Source organism: Oncorhynchus masou, chromosome 9, assembly GCF_036934945.1.
Source record: "Oncorhynchus masou masou isolate Uvic2021 chromosome 9, UVic_Omas_1.1, whole genome shotgun sequence".
Lineage (NCBI taxonomy): Eukaryota > Metazoa > Chordata > Actinopteri > Salmoniformes > Salmonidae > Oncorhynchus > Oncorhynchus masou.
The window spans coordinates 27,604,476-27,628,937 of record NC_088220.1 but is presented as its reverse complement, the minus strand read 5'-3'; the positions used below and the strand labels follow the sequence as shown (position 1 = coordinate 27,628,937).

Genomic DNA, 24,462 nt, shown 5'->3' with positions numbered 1-24,462 from the left:
AGAGCTCAAAGCTGTTTAACAGTTTGATACAATACGTTTTTGAACAGCCTCTACACCTCTACAAGGTGTTATAAACTAATAAGGAATGAACCGTGATCAAATGTGCCAGAACCAAATCAATCAAGGTAAAAGAAAAGCACTGTGGAAATGCTTGTGCTTTGTGTGAGAAAAGATGGCACCTTGGAGCCACCTGGTGGTGAAACGAAGGAATGAACATTAGAGGACAGTGACTTCCTGTGTAATAGGGGGCTAACCTAAGAAGGCACCCCATTCCTTATTAGGGCACTAAAGGCCCTGATAAACAGCAGGACGTTGCAGGGAACAAGGTGCTATTTGATACAGCCATACAATAAACTCCTGTCACTGAGACAGCTGAACAAGCTGCCTTATATAGAGGGAGGATTTGAGCGTCCCTGAAGTGGAAGGATATTCCATCTCAACGCGCACGTCATTGAGGCGGGCCTGGAGTTCTTCAGAATCATCCTCAGCCTGGTCGTCAAAAACACTGAGCTGCACCCTCAGCTCTTCATTCTCTATGGTCCGAATCTCCTACAGGAGAGACGGAAAGGAGGGTCAATAAAAATCACCACACTTCTGAGCATCAAAGCAAACATCAGTTTGGTTCAGAGTAAGTTTGAGAGTGAGTTAGTGTGTGTGTGTGTGTGTGTGTGTGTGTGTGTGTGTGTGTGTGTGTGTGTGTGTGTGTGTGTGTGTGTGTGTGTGTGTGTGTGTCTCACCGTCAGCAGGCCTCGTAGGCCCAATCTCAGCAGTTCTGAGCGGATGTGGATCCTGTAGTCCAGCTCTTCTCCTCGACTGATGAGAGCGTTGATGAGTTGCATGCAGCCATTCTTCAGGCCGATGTTGGGCTTGTTCATACCAGAGAGGAGTGGCTGAAACCTCTCATTGTCCTGCTTCTCTGCCTCCTCAGTGATGGCCTCCAGAACACGCTCATGACTACAGGGAGTCACACACACACACACACACACACAGATTATACAAAACATTAAGAACACCTTCCCAATATGGAGTTGCACCCCCTTTTGCCTTCAAAACAGCCTCAACTCATCAGGACATGAACTCTACAAGGTGTCAAAAGTGTTCCACAGGGATGCTGGCCCATGTTGACTAATGCTTCCCACAGTTGTGTCAAGTTTGCTGGAGGACAATTCTTGATACACACAGGAAACTGTTAAGTGTGAAAAACCCTGCATCATTGCAGTTCTTGACACAAACCGGCACCTACTACCATACCCTGTTCAAAAGAACTTCAATCTTTTACCTTGCACATTCACCCTCTGAATGGCACACAAACACAATCCAGGTCTCAATTTTCTCAAGACTTAAAAATATGTATTTAACCTGTCTCCTCCCCTTCATCTAAGTGACACCAATAAGGGATCATAGCTTCTTTCACCTGGATTCACCTGGTCAGTCTATGTCATGGAAAGATCAGGTGTTCTTAATGTTTTGTACACACACACACACACGTACGTACAGGTTGTCAGGGTGTTCCAGGATGCAGATGGCCGAGAGCAGTTTGACCACATCCACCATCATGTGAGGGACCTGGGGGTTGATGGCTCGGACCAGCAGAGGAATGCCCTCGGCAGACGTCAACATGGCCTTCAGTCCATACTTGTTGTTCATGAAGGCTTTGAGACAGCGCACAATCTCGTGTTGACACTTCACACCCATATTCCTATAGGACAGGAAGACAGGAGAGGTGAAGGTGCGTTACTGCATGGGCATGGGTTGACATACGAAACAGGGGACTAGCAAATCGACTGCAGAAGGCCGCGGGGTACGAGGGTGTGGGTATCTTACAGGTCCTCATCCTTCTCCTCCTGGATCTTCCTCATGATGTTGAGCAGCAGAGCCAGGCCCTCGTCTCCAAAGTTCTGCACCCAGCTGACAGGGTTGTTGTTGAGGGAGACACGGAGAGACTCCAGACAGCCCAGGAGCTGTGTGTCTCTGGGCTCCATCCTCAGCTCCTGGATGTACATCATGGCTGACCTGGAACACTCCTTCTGGCTCTGACCCTATCACCCCCGTGGTATTGGTACATTGAGCATACAGAGAGGACATGTTATCACTGTCCTAAGTCTACTGTTATCCCAGTAACACAGCTTTTGTTACTCACAGCTTTCGATGTGTGGAGGTACTGGGAAACCATCTCTCGTTTGATGGAGATGTCTTTCGCCCGCAGAGGCCGCTGCTTCTCGTCATTCAAGTTCATATCCACCTGGGGGGGGTCGTAGGGTGAGCATCCCACAACAACCTACAGTTCACACAAACTTGGTCCACACTCATACACATCCTAATCCTTTCTCTCTCTCAGCCTCTACGGAGGCAGTATCTCTGTGTTTAGCCCTCTCTCTCACCAGCCTCTACAGAGGCAGCATCTCTGTGTTCAACCCTCTCTCTCACCAGCCTCTACAGAGTCAGCATCTCTGTGTTTAACCCTCTCTCTCACCAGTATCTCTGTGTTTAACCCCTCTCTCACCAGTATCTCTGTGCCTCTCACCAGTATCTCTGTGTTTAACCCTCTCTCACCAGTATCTCTGTGTTTAACCCTCTCTCTCACCAGTATCTCTGTGCCTCTCACCAGTATCTCTGTGTTTAACCCCCTCTCTCACCAGTATCTCTGTGTTTAACCCTCTCTCACACCAGTATCTCTGTGTTCAACCCTCTCTCTCACCAGCATCTCTGTGTTTAACCCTCTCTCTCACCAGTATCTCTGTGTTTAACCCTCTCTCTCACCAGTATCTCTGTGTTTAACCCTCTCTCTCACCAGCATCTGTTCGAAGAGTTCCAGAACGTATTCGTCAGGGTGGTCGTGCAGCATGGTCTCCTGGGCAGGCACCTCGTAGTGGGCAGCGCTGGAGTGGCGCTGTGCAGGCGCATGAGGCTTCTCTTTGTCTTTCTTCGTCCTCATGCTGGTGAAACGCTCCAACTGCAGGGGGTCAAATACCAGGGGTCAGAGGTCACGCAGGGTCATATTAGGGTTATTCCAGATCAACCCGACCCCTTGGCTTGGAGAGGTCAGGGCAAGGTCAGAGTTGATTTGGGATTGGGCATCAGACTCCAGTGGATGTTCAAACAACATGGACGAATAAACACCACTCTGAAACACCTTGGCTGGAGCTGACAGAGAGCTCCATTCATGAGTGAACAATATGAAACAGGATCGGAGTGAAATCATGAACATCTCAGTTTCCTCCAAACAGTTGACAAGGTTAACTGATCCTCCTTCATCCCATTCTAGTGTAGAGTACAACACTAATTATTGTACAGAGTACAACACTAATTATTGCCTGTGTAGCTGCTGTTAGTGTGAAGATGACAGCGCAGGGACACCAGAGCACTGGTAAGTAGCTGCACAATGACACGGGAGCTGTGTGAAGCATGGATGATGACCCATTAATGTTAGGGACGTGCTATGTTCACAAACACAGGTAGCTGGCAAGCCATTTGCAACAGAGCTTATTATACCCAATTACTGAAATAATATCTTAGTACCCCCCCCCCCCAACAAATTGTGCGTTGCCCTATGGGACTCCCAAAAACCAGCCTGGATTCGAACCAGGGACTATATAGTGGGGTTATTATGGGGTGTTAGTGTTGGAGGGGCAGGGGGTTGGAAGTTGGCTACAGGGTAGGGTGAGACGAGAAACCAAGAGTCAGATCACTGAGATAATGTTGGATCCACACAACCTACCTCATCAGGAAACAGCCGTTTGATATTCTGTACAGAGGGGAGTGGGGGGAGGATGAGGGAAAGACCGATAGGAGGAGGAGGAGAAAGACATGGGGAGATCAAACAGGAGAAAAGAGAGGGACAGTGAGGTAGATGGGGAGATAGAAGGGAACAAAACGGGAAGGAGAGATGAAAGGAAAAATTAGGATTAGGCTGGATAATCTCTACGAGGTCATTATTAAACATTGATCACAGGAGCACAGGGGGGAATGTAGGCAACAGATAGATCACGATCACTCTACAAGATCACTTCAGTAAGAACTGACTGTTACATCACACTGGATCAATATACAACCTATATATGTAGATTAGCTCACTAATTCCTCTGGTATCAAGTTATGGATCATCTGAAACTTTCTAACAGACAGGGATTGATATTGTAAGATTCCAGATTTTTAGACAGGTCTATGGCAGAAACAGAATAAATTTGCACTTGCACATTTTTGCCACACGGTGTCAGGCTACACCAATTAATGTCCTGGTGATGGCAGCATCTCACGTGTTACCACTGTCCAACACCAGGGGGTGCTGAAGATTACACAGACACACACAAAAAAGAAAGCTTTTGGGAAAGTTGCTCACTTCGAGCACAGTTGAAAAATATGTGATTTAGAAATCAAAACTGGATGCTCTTCAGAAATAAATGAGAGGGGTTGAGGGTAGCTGAAGGATGGGACAAATTTTTTTTGTGCAAAATACTCTATACAGACACTTGTCCCGAAGCCACTCCTGCATCGTCTTGGCTGTGTGCTTAGGATTGTCCTGTTGGAAGGTGAACCTTCGCCCCAGTCTGAGGTCTTGAGCACTCTGGAGCAGGTTTTCATCAAGGGTCTCTCTCTACTTTGCGCCATTCATCTTTACCTCGATCCTGACTAGTCTCCCTGCCACTGAAGAAGACCCCCCCCCCCTCACAAGGTAGGGGTGGGATACAGAAGAGCAACGACAATCCGTCATTGCTTTAAGACATGAAGGTCAGTCAGTACGGAACATTTCAGGAACTTTGAAAGTTTCTTCAAGTGCAGTTGCAAAAACCATCAAGTGCCATGATGAAACTGGCTCTCATGAGGACCGCCACAGGAAAGGAGGAGCTACACTCTGCTGCAGAGGATACATTCATTCGAGAGTTACCAGCCTCAGAAATTGCAGCCCAAATAAATGCTTCACAGAGTTCAAGTAACAGACATCTCAACATCAACTGTTCAGAAGAGACTGCGTGAATCAGGCATTGGTCGAATTGCTGCAAAGAAGCCACTATTAAAAGGACCACCAATAAGAAAAAGAGACTTGATTGGGCCAAGAAACACAAGCAATGGACATTAGACGGGTGGAAATCTGTCCTTTGGTCTGATGAGTCCAAATTAGAGATGTTTGGTTCCAACCGCTGTGTCTTTGTGAGATGAAGAGTAGGTGGAAGGATGATCTCTGCATGTGTGATTCCCACCGTGAAGCATGGAGGAGGTGGAGGTCAACCGATTATGATTTTTCAACGCCGATACCGATTATTGGAGGACCAAAAAAGCTGATCCAGTTTTTTTTTGTCATTTGTAAAGACAATTACAACAATACTGAATTAACACTTATTTTAACTTAATATAATACATTAAAAAATCAATTTAGCCTCAAATAAAATAAAACGTGTTCAATTTGGTTTAAATAATGCAAAAACAAAGTGTTGGAGAAGAAAGTGAGAACAAAAAGTGGTTCCTTTTTACATGAGTCATCAATATTCCCATGTTATTAAAAATAGGACTATTTCTCTCTATAACATTTGTATTTCATATACTTTTGAATATTGGATGTTCTTATAGGCTTGCTCAGAACATGAGAACATATGAAAGCTGGTGGTTCCTTTTTACATGAGTCTTCTATATTCCCAGGTAAGAAGTTTTAGAGCTATTGGCAAATCGCACGCAAGTGCTGTTTGAATGAATGCTTACGAGCCTGCTGGTGCCGACTATCGCTCAGTCAGACTGCTCTATCAAATCATAGACTTAATTATAACATAACACACAGAAATACGAGCCTTAGGTCATTAAAATGGTCGAATCCGGAAACTATCATTTCGAAAACAAAAGGTTTATTCTTTCAGTGAAATACAAAACCTTCCGTATTTTATCTAATGGGTGGCATCCCGAAGTCTAAATATTCCTGTTACATTGCACAACCTTCAAAGTTATGTCAAATTATGTAAAATTCTGGCAAATTAGTTCGCAATGAGCCAGGCTGCCCAAACTGTTGCATATACCTCGACTCTGCGTGCAATGAACGCAAGAGAAGTGACACAATTTCGCCTGGTTAATATTGCCTGCTAACCTGGATTTCTTTTAGCTAAATATGCAGGTTTAAAAATATATACTTCTGTTTATTGATTTTAAGAAAGGCATTGGTGTTTATGGTTAGGTACAGGTTGGAGCAACGACAGTCCTTTTCACGAATGCGCACTGCATCGATTATATGCAACGCAGGACACGCTAGATACACTAGTAATATCATCAACCATGTGTAGTTAACTAGTGATTATGATTGACTGTTTTTTATAAGATAAGTTTAATGCTAGCTAGTAACTTACCTTGGGTTCTTACTGCATTCGCATAACAGGCAGGCTCCTCGTGAGGCAGGTGGTTAGAGCGTTGGACTAGTTAACCGTAATTTTGAATCCCCGAGCTGACAAGGTAAAAATCTGTCGTTCTGCTCCTGAACAAGGCAGTTATCCCACTGTTCCCAGGCCTTCATTGAAAATAAGAATGTGTTCTTAACTGACTTGCCTCGTTAAATAAAGTTGTACAAAAATATATTTCATAATAATCAAAAAAAAAAAACATCTGCGTCCAAAAATACCGATTTCCGATTGTTATGAAAACTTGAAATCGGCCCTAATTAAATCGGTCAACCTCGAATTCAGAATTCAAGGCACACTTAAACAGCATGGCTACCACAGCATTCTACAGCGATACGCCATCCCATCTGGTTTGCGCTTAGTGGCACTATCATTTGTTTTTCAACAGGACACTGACCCAACATACCTCCAGGTTGTGTAAGGGCTATTTGACCAAGAAGGAGAATGATGAGTGCTGCAACAGATGACCTGGCCTCCACAATCACCCGACCTCAACCCAATTGAGATGGTTTGTAATGAGTTGGACCACAGAGTGAAGGAAAAGCAGCCCACAAGTGCTCAGTATATGTGGGAACTCCTCCAAGACCGTTGGAAAATCATTCCAGGTGAAGCTGGTTTTAGAATGCCAAGAGCGTGCAAAGCTGTTATCAAGGCAAAGGGAGGCTACATTTAAGAAACTCAAATATAACATGTATTTTGATTCGTTAAACACATTTTTGGTTAATACATGATTCCATATGTGTTACTTCATAGTTTATGTATTCACTATTATTCTACAATGTAGAAAATAGTAAAAATAAAGAAAAACTCTTGAATGAGTAGGTGTGTCCAATGTTTTGACTGGTACTGTGTGTGTGTGTGTGTGTGTGTGTGTGTGTGTGTGTGTGTGTGTGTATATATACACACTGCTCCAAAAAATAAAAGGGAACACTAAAATAACATATCCTAGATCTGAATGAATGAAATATTCTTATTAAATACTTTTTTCTTTACATAGTTGAATGTGCTGACAACAAAATCACACAAAAATGATGATCCAACTTTGATGTAATATCCTTAAAACAAGTCAAAATGAGACTCAGTAGTGTGTGTGGCCTCCACGTGCCTGTATGACCACCCCCTCCCCCCCCTACCCACCCACCCCACAACGCCTGGGCATTCTCCTGATGAGGTGACGGATAGTCTCCTGAGGGATCTCCTCCCAGACCTGGACTAAAGCATCTGCCAACTCCTGGACAGTCTGTGGTGCAACGTGGCGTTGGTGGATGGAGCGAGACATGATGTCCCAGATGTGCTCAATTGGATTCAGGTCTGGGGAACGGGCAGGCCAGTCCATAGCATCAATGCCTTCCTCTTGCAGGAACTGCTGACACACTCCAGCCACATGAGGTCTAGCATTTTCTTGCATTAGGAGGAACCCAGGGCCAACCGCACCAGCATATGGTCTCGCAAGGGGTCTGAGGATCTCATCTCGGTACCTAATGGCAGTCAGGCTACCTCTGGCGAGCACATGGAGGGCTGTGCGGCCCCCAAAGAAATGCCATGACTGACCCACCACCAAACCGGTCATGCTGGAGGATGTTGCAGGCAGCAGAACGTTCTCCACGGCGTCTCCAGACTCTGTCACGTGCTCAGTGTGAACCTGCTTTCATCTGTGAAGAGCACAGGGCGCCAGTGGCGAATTTGACAATCTTGGTGTTCTCTGGCAAATGCCAAACGTCCTGCACGGTGTTGGGTTGTAAGCACAACCCCCACCTGTGGACGTCGGGCCCTCATACCACCCTCATGGAGTCTGTTTCTGACCGTTTGAGCAGACACATGCACATTTTTGGCCTGCTGGAGGTCATTTTGCAGGGCTCTGGCAGTGCTCCTCCTTGCACAAAGGCGAAGAAGCGGTCCTGCTGCTATGTTGTTGCCCTCCTACGGCCTCCTCAATGTCTCCTGATGTACTGGCCTGTCTCCTGGTAGCGCCTCCATGCTCTGGCCACTACGCTGACAGACACAGCAAACCTTCTTGCCACAGCTCGCATTGATGTGCCATCCTGGAGGAGCTGCACTACCTGAGCCACTTGTGTGGGTTGTAGACTCCGTCTCATGCTACCACTAGAGTGAAAGCACCGCCAGCAATCAAAAGTGACCAAAAATTCAGCCAGGAAGCATAGGAACTGAGAAGTGGTCTGTGGTCACCACCTGCAGAACCACTCCTTTATTGGGGGTGTCTTGCTAATTGCCTATAATTTCCACCTGTTGTCTATTCCATTTGCACAACAGCATGTGAAATGTATTGTCAATCAGTGTTGCTTCCTAAGTGGACAGTTTGATTTCACAGAAGTGTGATTGACTTGGAGTTACATTGTGTTGTTTAAGTGTTCCCTTTATTTTTTTGAGCAGTGTATAAATAAATAAAATATATATATATATATATATATATATGAGATTGGAAATGATGCATGTAAATACATTGATGGTATTCATAATATACCCCCCCCCCCCCAAAAAAGGAACAAATTTAAAGTTGCTCACTTCCTAAGATGCATTTCTCAAGATATCAGCATCTGTATGGATGGCCTAATACTCCATTGGAATAAGCCACAAATGAGATATAGAGATTGTAACATTGCTTCCAAACATTCTATCAAATATATCTATATTATCCCAGAGACCAATTATTTTAGTTCTGGTTCCCAGCAAATGATAAGTCAAAGTACAGTAACATACATTCCACATATACTCCAGCTTCTGGAGCCAATTACCACCCAGCCAGAGACTGGGGTCAGTGGTCACAAAACACACACCAACCATCACAACCCTCCTCCACGGTTTTATAGTCATCCATCTGGAGAAGACACTAAGAGGACACACACACACACACACACACACACCTTTCACTCGTCCAAGCACTCTTGCTCTCACTTTAGTTTCTTTCACAGGTTTCAGTGATCCGCTCTCTCTTCAACAGAAAAAGGTTACATTAGCCTACCCATTCTCTCTCTCACTTCCCTCCTCTCACAAATGGTATGCAGACAAGGTCGGACGGACACACACGGGACTGGTGTGAGCTGTTGTGAATATTTGATGGATTCCACACAAATTCAGTTTGAGAGAGCTGCTCATTAGTCATAGTCAGATAAAAACAGTTAGCCTAAATCCCAACACCCCTCCTTCCCATTCTCTCCTCCCTGTCTCTCCCTCTCTCCTGAGCCACCCAGCTGATTGGACCTGGGCCAGAGTGACAGGGGAGTCTTTTGTCGATGACTTTCTCTCTCACATTGAGATTGGCTGGGATGGCTGAGACCAAAGACAAAAACCCTCATCATAGACCTAAATGGCTGTCTGCAGCTAGACTGAATAGGAATCACCCTGTGTTGTGTTGTGTCTGTAACCTTCTGTTTCTACGGTATTGGGCTGACATTAGTTTGTGCCCTTAAGGAGTGTTCAGTCTCTATTACTGCTATTTCTTACAGGGTTCATACACATCTTGACAGATGGAATTTTATGATTTTTCCGTGACTTAACTTTTAAATGTAACTACATGTAATCTAGGTAATCCTCTAAAGTAATTATTTATCATGAGAGGACAGTCAACAATTAATAATACTGCATACTCCAAGAAAGGTTCAAATCTCACCTGTCTGCTAAAAAATAGTTATAAATTGCTGAGGTGTAGTCACTTGAGGATACAAGCTCAAGTACAAATATGATATGAAAATTAATGTTTTATGACATAGTTCCTATTCAACAAAACTGTACGGATAACATACGCTTTCTAAGTATAGAATAATCAAAATTATAAAGCCACTAACAAAATTTCACCTTCCTTATAACTGTAAAATACATGTGTATGTTTAGTGTTAGAGAAAATTGTTTTTCTAATATATTTTCTAAAAGTCTAAACACCTGCCCCTACCATTGTGAAAGTCACACAGAGTTCTGGCTTGGCTCCTGAACTAATGACACCAGAACCAAACCGGACGCCCGGCGTCATGCACAAATTGATTTTGTCCCCACACCAAACACGAACATGACACGCAGGTTGAAATATCAAAACAAACTCAACCAATTATATTCATTTGGGGACAGGTCGAAAAGCATTAAACATTTATGCCAATTTAGCTACCTGGCGAATTTGTCTTATTTAGCTGGCTTGTTGTTGCTAGCTAATTTTTCCTGGGATATAAACATTGAGTTGTTATTTTACCTGAAATGCACAAGGTCCTCTACTCCGACAATTAATCCACACATAAAAACGCAGACACTCGTTGGCAAGCAGTGTGGGTGCAGTGATTGAATAACATGTATTTATTTTGCAATGCTCACGCACGCAACACGTCCGGTTTGTGTAGGGTGTTAGGAACTCTCATCTCATATTAATCACAGAAAGTGGTTTTGTTCAAAATCAATGAATTATGTTAGATTATAAATCCATTTCTGAATGTGTTATATTGATTAAGCCAACCTGTCCTGCTGCGGTAAGATGTAAGGATCGCTGGTATGTGCTTTGTCAACGGCTGTGACGTAGGGTTCAGCCAGGAGGACAGTCGAACAACTCATTTTAAAAGTTACGAGCAACATCCCACCTTCAAGTGGTTTCAGATTTCACATTCGACATCACACAGGCTGAAAAAATTTACTTCTATGTCCGTGGGAACCAGTGTGATCGCAAGCCATTTTAATCTACGGTGTCCACAGATTGATTTAAGTGGAAATGTCAGTCAGAACCAGTACCAGAACCAAGCAGGTCCCCTAAACAGGGATTTACATTGAAGGTGTTTTAACATTTCCATGACTCACAATGGGCGGCGTCTCCACGTACATATAAAAAGTATGAGGAATGTGATAGACCAATTAGAATATCTGTATAAAACAAAATGGCCAACCCTCAGTCTGGAGAGCTATCGGCTGTGCAGGATTTCGAACCAGCCCTGCTCAAACACATCAGAGCCAGTTCATCAAGGTCCGGTTGAGCAGCTCATTTCTAAAATGTGGTTTGTTTGAGGGGGAGAGGAATAAAGGCCTGCACACACATTAGCTCTCCTGGAAGATGGCCACCCTTGATGAAAAACATTGCAACCAAATAATTTGCCTTTTTAAATAATTTGCTCATTCAATGTTTCAAAGATGAAATGGCCATGGTAGGTTACAAACCCTTTTATTTATCTGAAGCAAGGCCACACAATTTCTTTAGGAAACTTACCTTTTCTAGTTTAGTCAAGCTTATCTTGGAAGTGTTTACTTTGCAGGCTGACGAGCATCTATGGAGTTGCAATGTCCATACATTGGATGCCCAAAACAAGTTGAAGCCACTTAATACAAAAGAAAGGCTACATCTAATATTATTTTCCTAAAATTTATGTTCACGATTCACTAATTATTATTTTGATTCATATGATTAGATTCATTGCCATGGAACCAACTACCAACTAATTCAATGGCAAAATGAATCTAATTTCATCCAAATCCAGTGGCCACAGATTGATTTAAGTGAAAATGTCAGTCAGAACCAGAACTACCAACTAATTCAATGGCAAAACAAATCATTAATTTCATCAAAAATAATAGTTTAAAGTTGACTAGAGAGTTAACTAGCAAGGTGACAAGATGCTGTACGTTTTGAACTGACTACCTAGTTAGTCGGTTCTCTATTAAATTTCATAGGCAAGGCCTACCAGCTGTTGCAATATCCGACTGTCTCAGAGACGCTCATGTGTCATTCCAATCCTGGCCGATATTTGTATTTGATTGATGAATTATTTATAAACTGTGCCTAAATAAATGAAAACAGAATTAATTAAATTAATTTCCATGACTTGTCCAGGCCTGAAAAACACCATTTTAAAATTCCATGACCTTTCCAGGATTTTCATGACCGTACAAACCCTGTTCTTATCGGGACCTTGTGGCTTACACATTTCAAAGGAATGGAGTGGGAGTCGCCCAGCCTCCCTCAAAACACACACACCATTACTTTGCCATGTTTTAAGATGCCACAGCCCTGTTATCAAATCTCTACATGTCATCACAAAGAACACCGTATGTTGGCATCACCGTAAAAAACATTTCAAACACACTCTTGTGAACTGTGAACACATAGAGACACATACACAAACCGACTGCACATTGTTGTAGATAACATAGATGCTATCACACAGGGAGGAGCAGCATTGGCTCAAAAGGGTAAATAGTAAGCAGGGATTACGTTGAAATATGTCCCCTACAGCCAGTGTCCTAGCCTAGTTGTCGCCAAGCTTAAAGAGGTGCCATCACACGGGCATGAAAGATGCTCTGATCTGATGTAGGCCTAGATCAGCGTTTCCCAACCAGGGGTACTAGGACGACCCACAGAGGGTAGTAGAACCATGAGACCATAGGTTTACTGGTTAAAAATAATCACACCAGCAGGTAGTTCAGGGCTACTCCGCGCAGAGCACAATGTACCGTGGTGGTACAGTAACCCAAAAAGGTTGGAAACCACTGGCCTAGAAGTGTCAAAAATACAGTGACTCCATATGCCCTGGTCATATGCCCTGGTCATATGCCCTGGCCCTGGTCAATAGTGCACTAGAAAGAGAATGGGGTGCCATTGGGAAAGCAGACAGAGCTGGTAATGATACGCCTTGTCCTACTATAGTACACATTGCCCTGTAGTTATGTTCTGATACAGTCGCTGAGGATGTTTACAAGCACACTAATAATTGGATATTACACTGATATTAAACTATTGCAGTAGGCCGAGTATGGAAATAGTCACATTTACATGACACCGACAGATGTTTCACCAAGTTGGCTCAGGGATTTTAACCAGAGACCAAGCACACGCCGATTAAAACACCTGGTTTTCAAAGCAATCTTTCAAATGATTAGGACATGTAAACAGCTTAAATTGGCAGTCCAGTGGGTTATTAGTGCATGTGTCAGCATTGGTAAAAACTGAAGTCAGTTTAGAAATAGTTTTCACATATCTGAACTCAGAATGAAATAGGTTTCCCCACAATAACATGGTCGCGGTGGTAGTGTTCATTCTGATTGGTGATTTAAACCCCATCAGGAAGCCGGATTTCAGATGGGTCTATGGAAACAGGATTATTAGGAAAATGATTATTCTTGCAAAGCATGTAAACATTTTAAACTAGAGGTCGACCGATTATGATTTTTCAACGCCGATACCGATTATTGGAGGACCATAAAAGCCGATACCGATAAATCTGACAATTTATTTTTATTTTTTTATTTGTATTAATGACAATAACAATACTGAATTAACACTTATTTTAACTTAATATAATACATCAATAAAATCAATTTAGCCTCAAGTAAATAATGAAACATGTTCAATTTGGTTTAAATAATGCAAAAACAAAGTGTTGGAGAAGAAAGTAAAAGTGCAATATGTGCTATGTAACGTTTAAGTTCCTTGCTCAGAACATGAGAACATATGAAAGCTGGTGGTTCCTTTTAACATGAGTCTTCAATATTCCCAGGTAAGAAGTTTTAGGTTCTAGTTATTATAGGACTATTTCCCTCTATTGCATTTGTATTTCATTAACCTTTGACTATTAGATGTTCTTACAGGCACTTTAGTATTGCCAGTGTAACAGTACAGCTTCCGCCCCTCTCCTCGCTCCTCCCTGGGCTCGAACCAGCAATACAATGACAATTAGTGCGCGCTAATTAGCTAGCCATTTCACTTCGGTTACATGAGCCTCATCTCGGGAGTTGATAGGCTTGAAGTCTTAAACAGCGCAATGCTTGACGCACAACGAAGAGCTACTGGCAAAACGCACGAAAGTGCTGTTTGAATTAATGTTTACGCGCCTGCTTCTGCCTACCACCGCTCAGTCAGATACTTGTATGCTCAGTCAGATATGCAACGCAGTACACGCTAGATAATATCTAGTAATATCATCAACCATGTGTAGTTAACTAGTGATTATGATTGATTGTTTTTTATAAGTTTAATGCTATCTAGCAACTTAACTTGGCTTACTGCATTCGCGTAACTCCTTGTGGAGTGCAACGAGAGAGAGGCAGGTCGTTATTGCGTTGGACTAGTTAAGGTTGCAAGATTGGATCCCCCGAGCTGACAAGGTAAAAATCTGTCGTTCTGCCCCTGAACAAGGCAGTTAACCCACTGTTCCTCGGCCGTCATTGAAAATAAGAATGTGTTCTTAACTGACTTGCCTAGTTAAATAAAGATTAAATAAAAAGGTGTAAAAAATTATACATAATAATAATAATAATAATAATAATCCGCTCCCAAAAATACCGATTTCCGATTGTTATGAAAACTTGAAAATCGTCCCAAATTAAAATTTAAAAAAAATCAGCCATTCCGATTAAATCGGTCGACCTCTATTTTAAACCATTATATTAATCTGACAATCCACAGTCATCGTATTATTGCGTGCATGTAACCACGCTCAGTGTGTTGACGAGGCTAATTGGTAGTCGCCACTTGCAGTGAACACTGATCTGATCGGCCTCTACTCTACAGGGCCGTTTCCGCTTACACTGACATGACACACACCCACATAAACATACGTGCAACTATTGTTAATTAAAGCAGCCGATGCCAAATTGGTGCCATTTAACCCACAAGGCCAGAAACATCAGCCACAGAAAAAGGAACTCAGGGTAATCAGACAGGAAACGGCGTATTTTGGTACATATCTGAGCACGAAAGAGTACAAAAGAATGTACAAAAGTACAAATAAATATTGAGAGACAGACAGAGACGTAGCCTTCACCCTGGCAGGCAGGCACTCAGGACCTCAACCTAACTGAGTAAAGAGAAAGAGATGAGACGAACAGGGCACCAGTCTGCGTTCCTCAGGAGACCTTCACTAACGTACAGGAACATCACAAATATGTGCGCAAGAAGAAAAAAAAACACACAAAAACAAAGTCTAAAAATCACAGGCACTCAACGAGTTCCCAAAGGACCATGGGTAAACAAAGGCAGAAAGAATCACAGAACTAGGTGCCTGTGGTTCCTCTGAAACTTAGTGAACAAACAGAAGTCCGTGTTTAAGAACATTATGGAGTCAGTCAGCCTCTCCTAGCGCTGTCACTAGTAATGCACAGCTCCACTCACCATTTACATTTACATTTAAGTCATTTAGCAGACGCTCTTATCCAGAGCGACTTACAAATTGGTGAATTCACCTTCTGACATCAGTGGAACAGCCACTTTACAATAGTGCATCTAAATCATTTAAGGGGGGGGGGGTGAGAAGGATTGCTTTATCCTATCCTAGGTATTCCTTGAAGAGGTGGGGTTTCAGGTGTCTCCGGAAGGTGGTGATTGACTCCATATCAGCCAGAACCACAAGACAAGTGTGTGTGTGTGTGTGTGTGTGTGTGTGTGTGTGTGTGTGTGTGTAAGAGAGCTGTGATAAATAGAATAAGAGAGAAAGAGAGCAAGTAAGAGAAAGCTAGAGCGAGAGCTAGAGAGCGAGAGCTAGAGGGAGAGAGAGAGAGCTAGAAAATGAGACAGCACACAGACATTCAGTTTGATATTGATTTTACAGCCAGTGTTGGTCAGAGGCAACCTTTTTCATAGTATAGTAATGCCACAATGATTTGAGTGAATTGACCCAACTTACATGCCTAAGTAAATAACACCTTCAATTCATTAACAACCACGTTATTTTCCTCGTGATCTCATTCTCATTCACTCTTTCCCTCTCTCTCTCTCCCTCCCCTGGACAGGACTATTTTGAGATCCTTTCTGTAGCCAGAACATAAAACAGCAGTGATGTCATGGGAAAACTAGTGCTAGTTAGATACTTATTTAACTCTAACCCTATTTATAGTAACAGAGAAGGACAAAATGGCTCTCGGAGAAAGTGAGAGAGACCGATGGAATGGTGGATAGAGCAGGAGATTGTGTGTGTGTATTGTAATCTACACTTTGACTGTTGATATGGGTGCTTACAGGGTTGCCATGGCTCCCTAGGTGGAAGCTGTGCTCTGCTGAGTGATGATGTCAGGGAATGGGGGTTCTGTGGCAGGCCTGTGTTACCGTGACAACGTCTCCTGTTTACAGCTTCAACAGGAAGTCATACTGACATATTTAAAACCTTAAGTACAGGCCTCCCGAGTGGTGCAGCGGTCTAAGATGCTGACCAGACAGACGGCGTGCACCATCATGCGCATGTTGATTTTGTCCCCCCCACACCAGATGCGACCAGGAAATGCAAGTTGAAATATCAAAACTTGGAACCAACTAAATTAATTTGGGGACAGATCGAAAAGCATTAAACATTTAGGGCAATTTAGCTAGCTGGCGAATTTGTCTTATTTAGCTAGCTTGCTGTTGCTAGCTAATTTGTCCTGGGATATAAACATTGAGTTATTTTACCTGAAATGCACAAGGTCCTCTACTCCAACAATTAATCCACACAAAACGGTCAACCGAATTGTTTCTAGTCATCTATCCTCCTTCAGGGTTCTTCTTCATTGAACTATATATGGCGATTGACAACCAACTTTAAAGGTACATTACCACCACCGATTGAATTGTGGACCTCAGTTCATTGTTCAATCACCCACGTGGGTATATGCTCCTAAAAACCAATGAGGAGATGGGAGAGGCAGGACTTGCAGCGCATTAAGCATCACAAATAATAAGTTATATTTTAGCACCTGGCTACACACACTGGTTGACGCGCTGCGCGAGCAGTGTGGGTGCAATGTCTGAATAACATGTAGAGATGTATTCTGCAGCGCTCGTGCATGAGAGCGGTGTGGAGGCATGTAAGGCACTGCATCGCAGTGCTTGAGGCGCCACAACAGACCTGGGTTATATCCCGGGCTGTGTCACAGCCGGCTGTGACCAGGAGACCCATGAGGCGGCACAAAATTGTCCCCGCACCGTCCGGGTTATGGGAGGGTTTTGTCCCATCGCGATCTAGCGACTCCTGTGGCGGGCCGGGCGTGTGCACGCTGACACGGTCGCTAGTTGTACAGTGTTTCCTCTGACACATTGGTGCGGCTTCCGGGTTAAGCGAGCAGTGTGTCAAGAAGCAGCACAGCTTGGCAGGGTCGCGTTTCGGAGGTCGCATGGCTCTCAACCTTCGCCTCTCAAGAGCGTACGGGAGTTGCAGCGATAGGACAAGACTTACGACCAATAGCATATCATGAAATTGGGGAGAAAAGGGGTATTTTTTTGTAAAACGTTTTACCTTACCTCACCATCCCTACAGTGGGAAGACTATCTAGGAAACACAAGCATCTACAACACATGCACCTCTGTCAAACACCCCTCAGATGACCCCAGGGGAAGTTTCTTACCAGATACTCAGTACACAAATAGAAAATAACCCTGACCCCCAAGGAGACAGTACAGGTGTAGCAAAGCTGGGACCGAGACATTGATAAACAGCTTCTATCTCCAGACCATCAGACTGTTAAACAAATCAAAATCAAATCAAATGTATTTGTCACATACACATGAGATGTTAATGCAAGTGTAGCGAAATGCTTGTGCTTCTAGTTCCGACAATGCAGTAATAACCAACAAGTAATCTAGCTAACAATTCCAAAACTACCAGCTTATACACACACAAGTGTAAAGGGATAAAGAATATGTACATAAAGATATATGAATGAGTGATGGTACAGAGCGGCATAGGCAAAATGCAGTAGATGGTATCGAGTACAGTATATACATATGAGATGAGTATGTAAACAAAGTGGCATAGTTTAAAGTGGCTAGTGACACATGTATTACATAAAGATGCAGTAGATGATATAGAGTACAGTATATACGTATACATATGCGATGAATAATGTAGGGTATGTAAACATTATATTAAGTAGCATTGTTTAAAGTGGCTTGTGATATATTTTACATCAATTCCCATTATTGAAGTGGCTGGAGTTAAGTCAGTGTGTTGGCAGCAGCCACTCAATGTTAGTGGTTGCTGTTTAACAGTCTGATGGCCTTGAGATAGAAGCTGTTTTTCAGTCTCTCGGTCCCAGCTTTGATGCACCTGTACTGACCTCACCTTCTGGATGATAGCGGGGTGAACAGGCAGTGGCTCAGGTGGTTGTTGTCCTTGATGATCTTTATGGCCTTCCTGTGACATCGGGTGGTGTAGGTGTCCTGGAGGGCAGGTAGTTTGCCCCCGGTGATGCGTTGTGCAGACCTCACTACCCTCTGGAGAGTCACCACTAGCTGCCCTCCACCCAGTACCCTGTCCTGAACCTTAGTCACTGTTTATAGCCAGCTACCACCCAGCCCTCTACCCTGCACCTTAAAAGACTTTGTTTGCCCTATGTCCATAGTGTCAGTGAACACTGGTCACTTGAATAATGTTTACATACTGTTTAACCCACTTTATATGTATATACTGTATTCTAATCATGGCTCATCCTATATAACTACTGCTGTACACATCTTTTCTATTCACATACTGTCCATACACACCATTTGCCCTCAGAACAGCCTCGATTCGTCGGGGCATGAACTCTACAAGGTGTCAAAAGTGTTCCACAGGGATGCTGGCCCATGTTGACTAATGCTTCCCACAGTTGTGTCAAGTTGGCTGGAGGACAATTCTTGATACACACAGGAAACTGTTGAGCGTGAAGAACCCTGCATCATTGCAGTTCTTGACACAAACCGGCACCTACTACCATACCCTGTTCAAAAGAACTTCAATCTTTTATCTTGCACATTCACCCTCTGAATGGCACACAAACACAATCCAGGTCTCAATTTTCTCAAGACTTAAAAATATGTATTTAACCTGTCTCCTCCCCTTCATCTACACTGATTGAAGTTGATTTAACAAGTGACATCAATAAGGGATCATAGCTTTCACCTGATCAGTTGATGTCATGGAAAGTGCAGGTCTTCTTAATTTTGTTTACTCAGTCTATATTCAGACAATTGCTGGTTCTGAAATTTCTCCATTTCTTTGTTTTTATGTTGTGTGTATTTTGTATTGTTAGGTAGTATTACTGTTGGAAACACAAGCATTTTGCTGCACCTGCGATAACATCTGCAAATCTGTGTACACAACAATTACATTTTGACTTGAGGTCAAAGCCCATTTCCTCACTGTGCATTTCAGACACTCACACCTGGTTATAGTTTCCAACTATAAAGTGGGAAGTGGATTCATCATTAAGTTGACCACAGACAGTATGTGACAAAACCTGTCATAAGGTGTGGTGTCCAACTGTCCATGAAAGTGGAGGTGTGTGTGTGTGTGTGTGTGTGTGTGTGTGTGTGTGTGTGTGTGTGTGTGTGTGTGTGTCTTTCAGGCAGGAAGGTGGTTAGGCCGAAGTGTGTTACATTTGCTCTTTTGTCCCTAAGAAAACACGACTGTTGACACGCGGTCAAACACCGAGAGAGAGAGAGAGAGAGAGAGAGAGAGAGAGAGAAACTCAAAGATGTGAGAAAAACAGAGACAAGCATAAAACTAATACATCACAAACCCAAAATACAATCATTCACACTACAAACACTGACAGAGAGAGAGCACAATAATTCACACGAGAGAAAAGAATCATTCACACTACAAACACTGACAGAGAGACCACAATGCTTCACACTACTAACAGAGAGAGCACAAACAACCTAACACTCATCTCAGGTGGACAACTATTTTGGTTGCTACAACACAACACTGTAACCCAGCACTGACATCATCATCAGCTTACCTTCTACTCCAACTAATCCTGGTAACCAGAGGTGAAGCTATACTGTAAGAACTAGAGGTCGACCGATTAAATCAAAATGGCCGATTAATAAGGGCCGATTTCAAGTTTTCATAACAATCATAAATCTGTATTTTGAGGGGCCAATTTGCCAATTTCTTTATACCTTTATTTAACTCGGCAAGTCAGTTAAGAACACATTCAAAACACTTTTGTGCGTTTTGCCAGCAGCTCTTCGTTGTGCGTCAAGCATTGCGCTGTTTATGACTTCAAACCTATCAATTCCCGAGATGAGGCTGGTGTAACCGAAGTGAAATGGGGAGCTAGTTAGCGCGTGCTAATAGCGTTTCAAACATCACTCGCTCTGAGACTTGGAGTAGTTGTTCCCCTTGCTCTGCATGGGTAACGCTGCTTCGAGGGTGGCTATTGTCGTTGTGTTCCTGGTTCGAGCCCAGGGAGGAGCGAGGAGAGGGACAGAAGCTATACTGTTACACTGGCAATATTAAAGTGCCTATAATAACATTCAATAGTCAAAGGTTAATGAAATACAAATCATATATAGAGAGAAATAGTCCTGTAATTCCTATAATAACTACAACCTAAAACTTCTTACCTGGGAATATTGAAGACTCATGTTAAAGGAACCACCAGCTTTCATACGTTCTCATGTTCTGAACAAGGTACTGAAACATCAGCTTTATTACATGGCACATATTGCACTTTTACTTTCTTCTCCAACACTTTGTTTTTCATTATTTAAACCAAATTGAACATGTTGTTTCATTATTTATTTAAGGCTAAATTGATTTTATTGATGTATTAAGTTAAAATAAGTGTTCATTCAGTATTGCTGTAATTGTCATTATTATAAATAAATACATAAATAAATAAAACAAATTGACCGATTAATTGGCATGGGCTTTTATGGTCCTCTAATAATAGGTATCGGCGTTGAAAAATCATAATCAGTCAACCTCCAGTAAGAACATCAGATAGTCATTTCAGAGCACACTAGACGAGCAGCACACACACACTAGACCAGCAGCACACACAGACACACACACACACACACTAGACCAGCAACACACACACACACTAGACCAGCAGCACACACACACTAGACCAGCACACACACACACTAGACCAGCAACACACACACTAGACCAGCACACACACACACTAGACCAGCAACACACACACACAGCAGCACACACACACTAGACCAGCACACACACACACTAGACCAGCAACACACACACACACTAGACCAGCACACACACTAGACACACACACACACTAGACCAGCAGCACACACACACACTAGACCAGCACACACACACACACACACAACACACACACACACACACTAGACCAGCAGCACACACACACACACACACTAGACCAGCAACACACACACAGCAGCACACACACACACTAGACCAGCACACACACACACACACACACACTAGACCAGCACACACACACACACACACACACACACACACACACTAGAACACACACACACACACACACTAGACACACACACACACACACTAGACCAGCAACACACACACACACACCCACACACTGGACCAGCACACACACACACACACACACACACTAGACCAGCAACACACACACTAGACCAGCAACACACACACACACACACACACTAGACCAGCAACACACACACACACACACACACACACTAGACCAGACCAGCACACACACACACTAGACCAGCAACACACACACACACACACACACTAGACCAGCAACACACACACACACACACACACACACTAGACCAGCAACACACACACTAGACCAGCAACACACACACACACACACACACACACACTAGACCACACACACACACCAGACCAGCACACACACACAGACCAGCAACACACACACACACTAGACCAGCACACACACACACTAGACCAGCAACACACACACACACACACACTAGACCAGACACACACACACACACACTAGACCACACACTAGACCACACACACACACACACTAGACCACCACACACACACACACACTAGACCAGCAACACACACACACACACTAGACCACTAGACCAGCAACACACACACTAGACCAGCAACACACACACACACCACACACACACTAGACCAGCACACACACACACACACTAGACCAGACCAGCACACACACACACACTAGACCAGCAACACACACACACACACACACACACACTGTAGACCAGCAGCACACACACACACACACACACACACACACTAGACCAGCAGCACACACACACAGACCAGCAACACACACACACACACACTAGACCAGCAACAGCACACACACACACACACTAGACCAGCAACACACACACACACTAGACCAGCAACACACACACACTAGACCAGCAACACACACACCCACACACTGGACCAGCAACACACACACACACACACACACACACACACACACACACACTAGACCAGCAACACACACACACCAGCACACACACACACTAGACCAGCAACACACACACACACACACACACACACACACACACTAGACCAGCAACACACACACACACACACACACCACACACACACACTAGACCAGCAAACACAACACAACACACACACACTAGACCAGCAACACACACACACACACACACTAGACCAGCAACTCACACACACACCACACACTAGACCAGCAACACACACACACTAGACCACAACACACACACACACACACTAGACCAGCAACACACACACAGACCAGCAACACACACACACACACACACACACTAGACCAGCACACACACACTAGACCACACACACACACTAGACAGCACACACACACACTAGACCAGCACACACACACACACTAGACCAGACCAGCAACACACACACTAGACACACACACACACACACACACTAGACCAGCAACACACACACACACAGACCACACACTAGACCAGCACACACACACACTAGACCAGCAACACACACACACACACCACACACACACTAGACCAGCAACACACACACACACACACTAGACCAGCAACACACACACTAGACCACAACACACACACACTAGACCACACACACACACACACTAGACCAGCACTCACACACACACTAGACCAGCAACACACACACACACACACTAGACCAGCACCAACACACACACAGACCAGCAACACACACACTAGACCAGCACACACACACACTAGACCAGCACACACACACACTAGACCAGCTAGACCAGCACACACACACACACACACACTAGACCAACACACACACACACACACACTAGACCAGCACACACACACACTAGACCAGCAACACACACACACACACACACACACTAGACCAGCAACACACACACACACACACTAGACCAGCAACACACACACACACACACACACACACACACACACTAGACCAGCACACACACACACACACACACTAGACCAGCAACACACACACACACAGCAACACACACACACACACACTAGACCAGCAACACACACACTAGACCAGCAACACACACACACACACTAGACCCAACACACACACTAGACCACACACACACAGACCACAACACACACACACACACACACACACACACACACTAGACCAGCAACACACACACACTAGACCAGCAACACACACACACACACACTAGACCAGCAACACAACACACACACACACACACACCACACACACACACACACACACACTAGACCAGCACACACAGACACACACACACACACACACTAGACCAGCACACACACACACACACTAGACCAGCAACACACACACACACACACTAGACCAGCAACACACACACACACACTAGACCAGCACACACACACACACACACACTAGACCAGCAACACACACACTAGACACAACACACACACAACACACACTAGACCAGACTAGACCAGCACACACAGACACACACACACACTAGACCAGCAACACACACACACACACACACACTAGACCAGCACACACAAGACCACACACACACACACACTAGACCAGCAACACACACACACACACACACACTGGACCACACACACACACACACACACTAGACCAGCAACACACACACTAGACCAGCAACACACACACACACACACACTAGACCAGCAACACACACACACACACTAGACCAGCAACACACACACACGCTAGACCACCAACACACACACACGAGACCACCAACACACACACACGAGACCACCAACACACACACACGCTAGACCAGCAACACACACACTAGACCAGCAACACACACACTAGACCAGCACACACACACACACACACACTAGACCAGCAACACACACACACACACACTAGACCAGCAACACACACACACACACATAGACCAGCAACACACACAC

At 44.1% G+C, this 24,462-nt stretch overlaps 1 protein-coding gene across 2 annotated transcripts in view; it reads right to left on the bottom strand.

Moving 5' to 3' along the window:
• The window catches only part of LOC135545770 (protein diaphanous homolog 1-like), a 191,412-nt gene that overhangs the window by 147,648 nt on the left and 19,302 nt on the right, over nt 1–24,462 (bottom strand). Inside the window, exons 2-8 of one of the 2 annotated variants that reach the window (XM_064973620.1) lie at nt 3,719–3,745; nt 2,792–2,953; nt 2,141–2,242; nt 1,825–2,039; nt 1,496–1,699; nt 738–954; nt 431–549 (exon numbers count right to left, since the gene is read on the bottom strand). In XM_064973620.1, coding sequence (XP_064829692.1) covers nt 431–549; nt 738–954; nt 1,496–1,699; nt 1,825–2,039; nt 2,141–2,242; nt 2,792–2,953; nt 3,719–3,745 — 1,046 coding nt within the window. The remainder of the gene's footprint in view (nt 1–430; nt 550–737; nt 955–1,495; nt 1,700–1,824; nt 2,040–2,140; nt 2,243–2,791; nt 2,954–3,718; nt 3,746–24,462) is intronic. The other variant, XM_064973621.1, reaches the window with a different exon arrangement.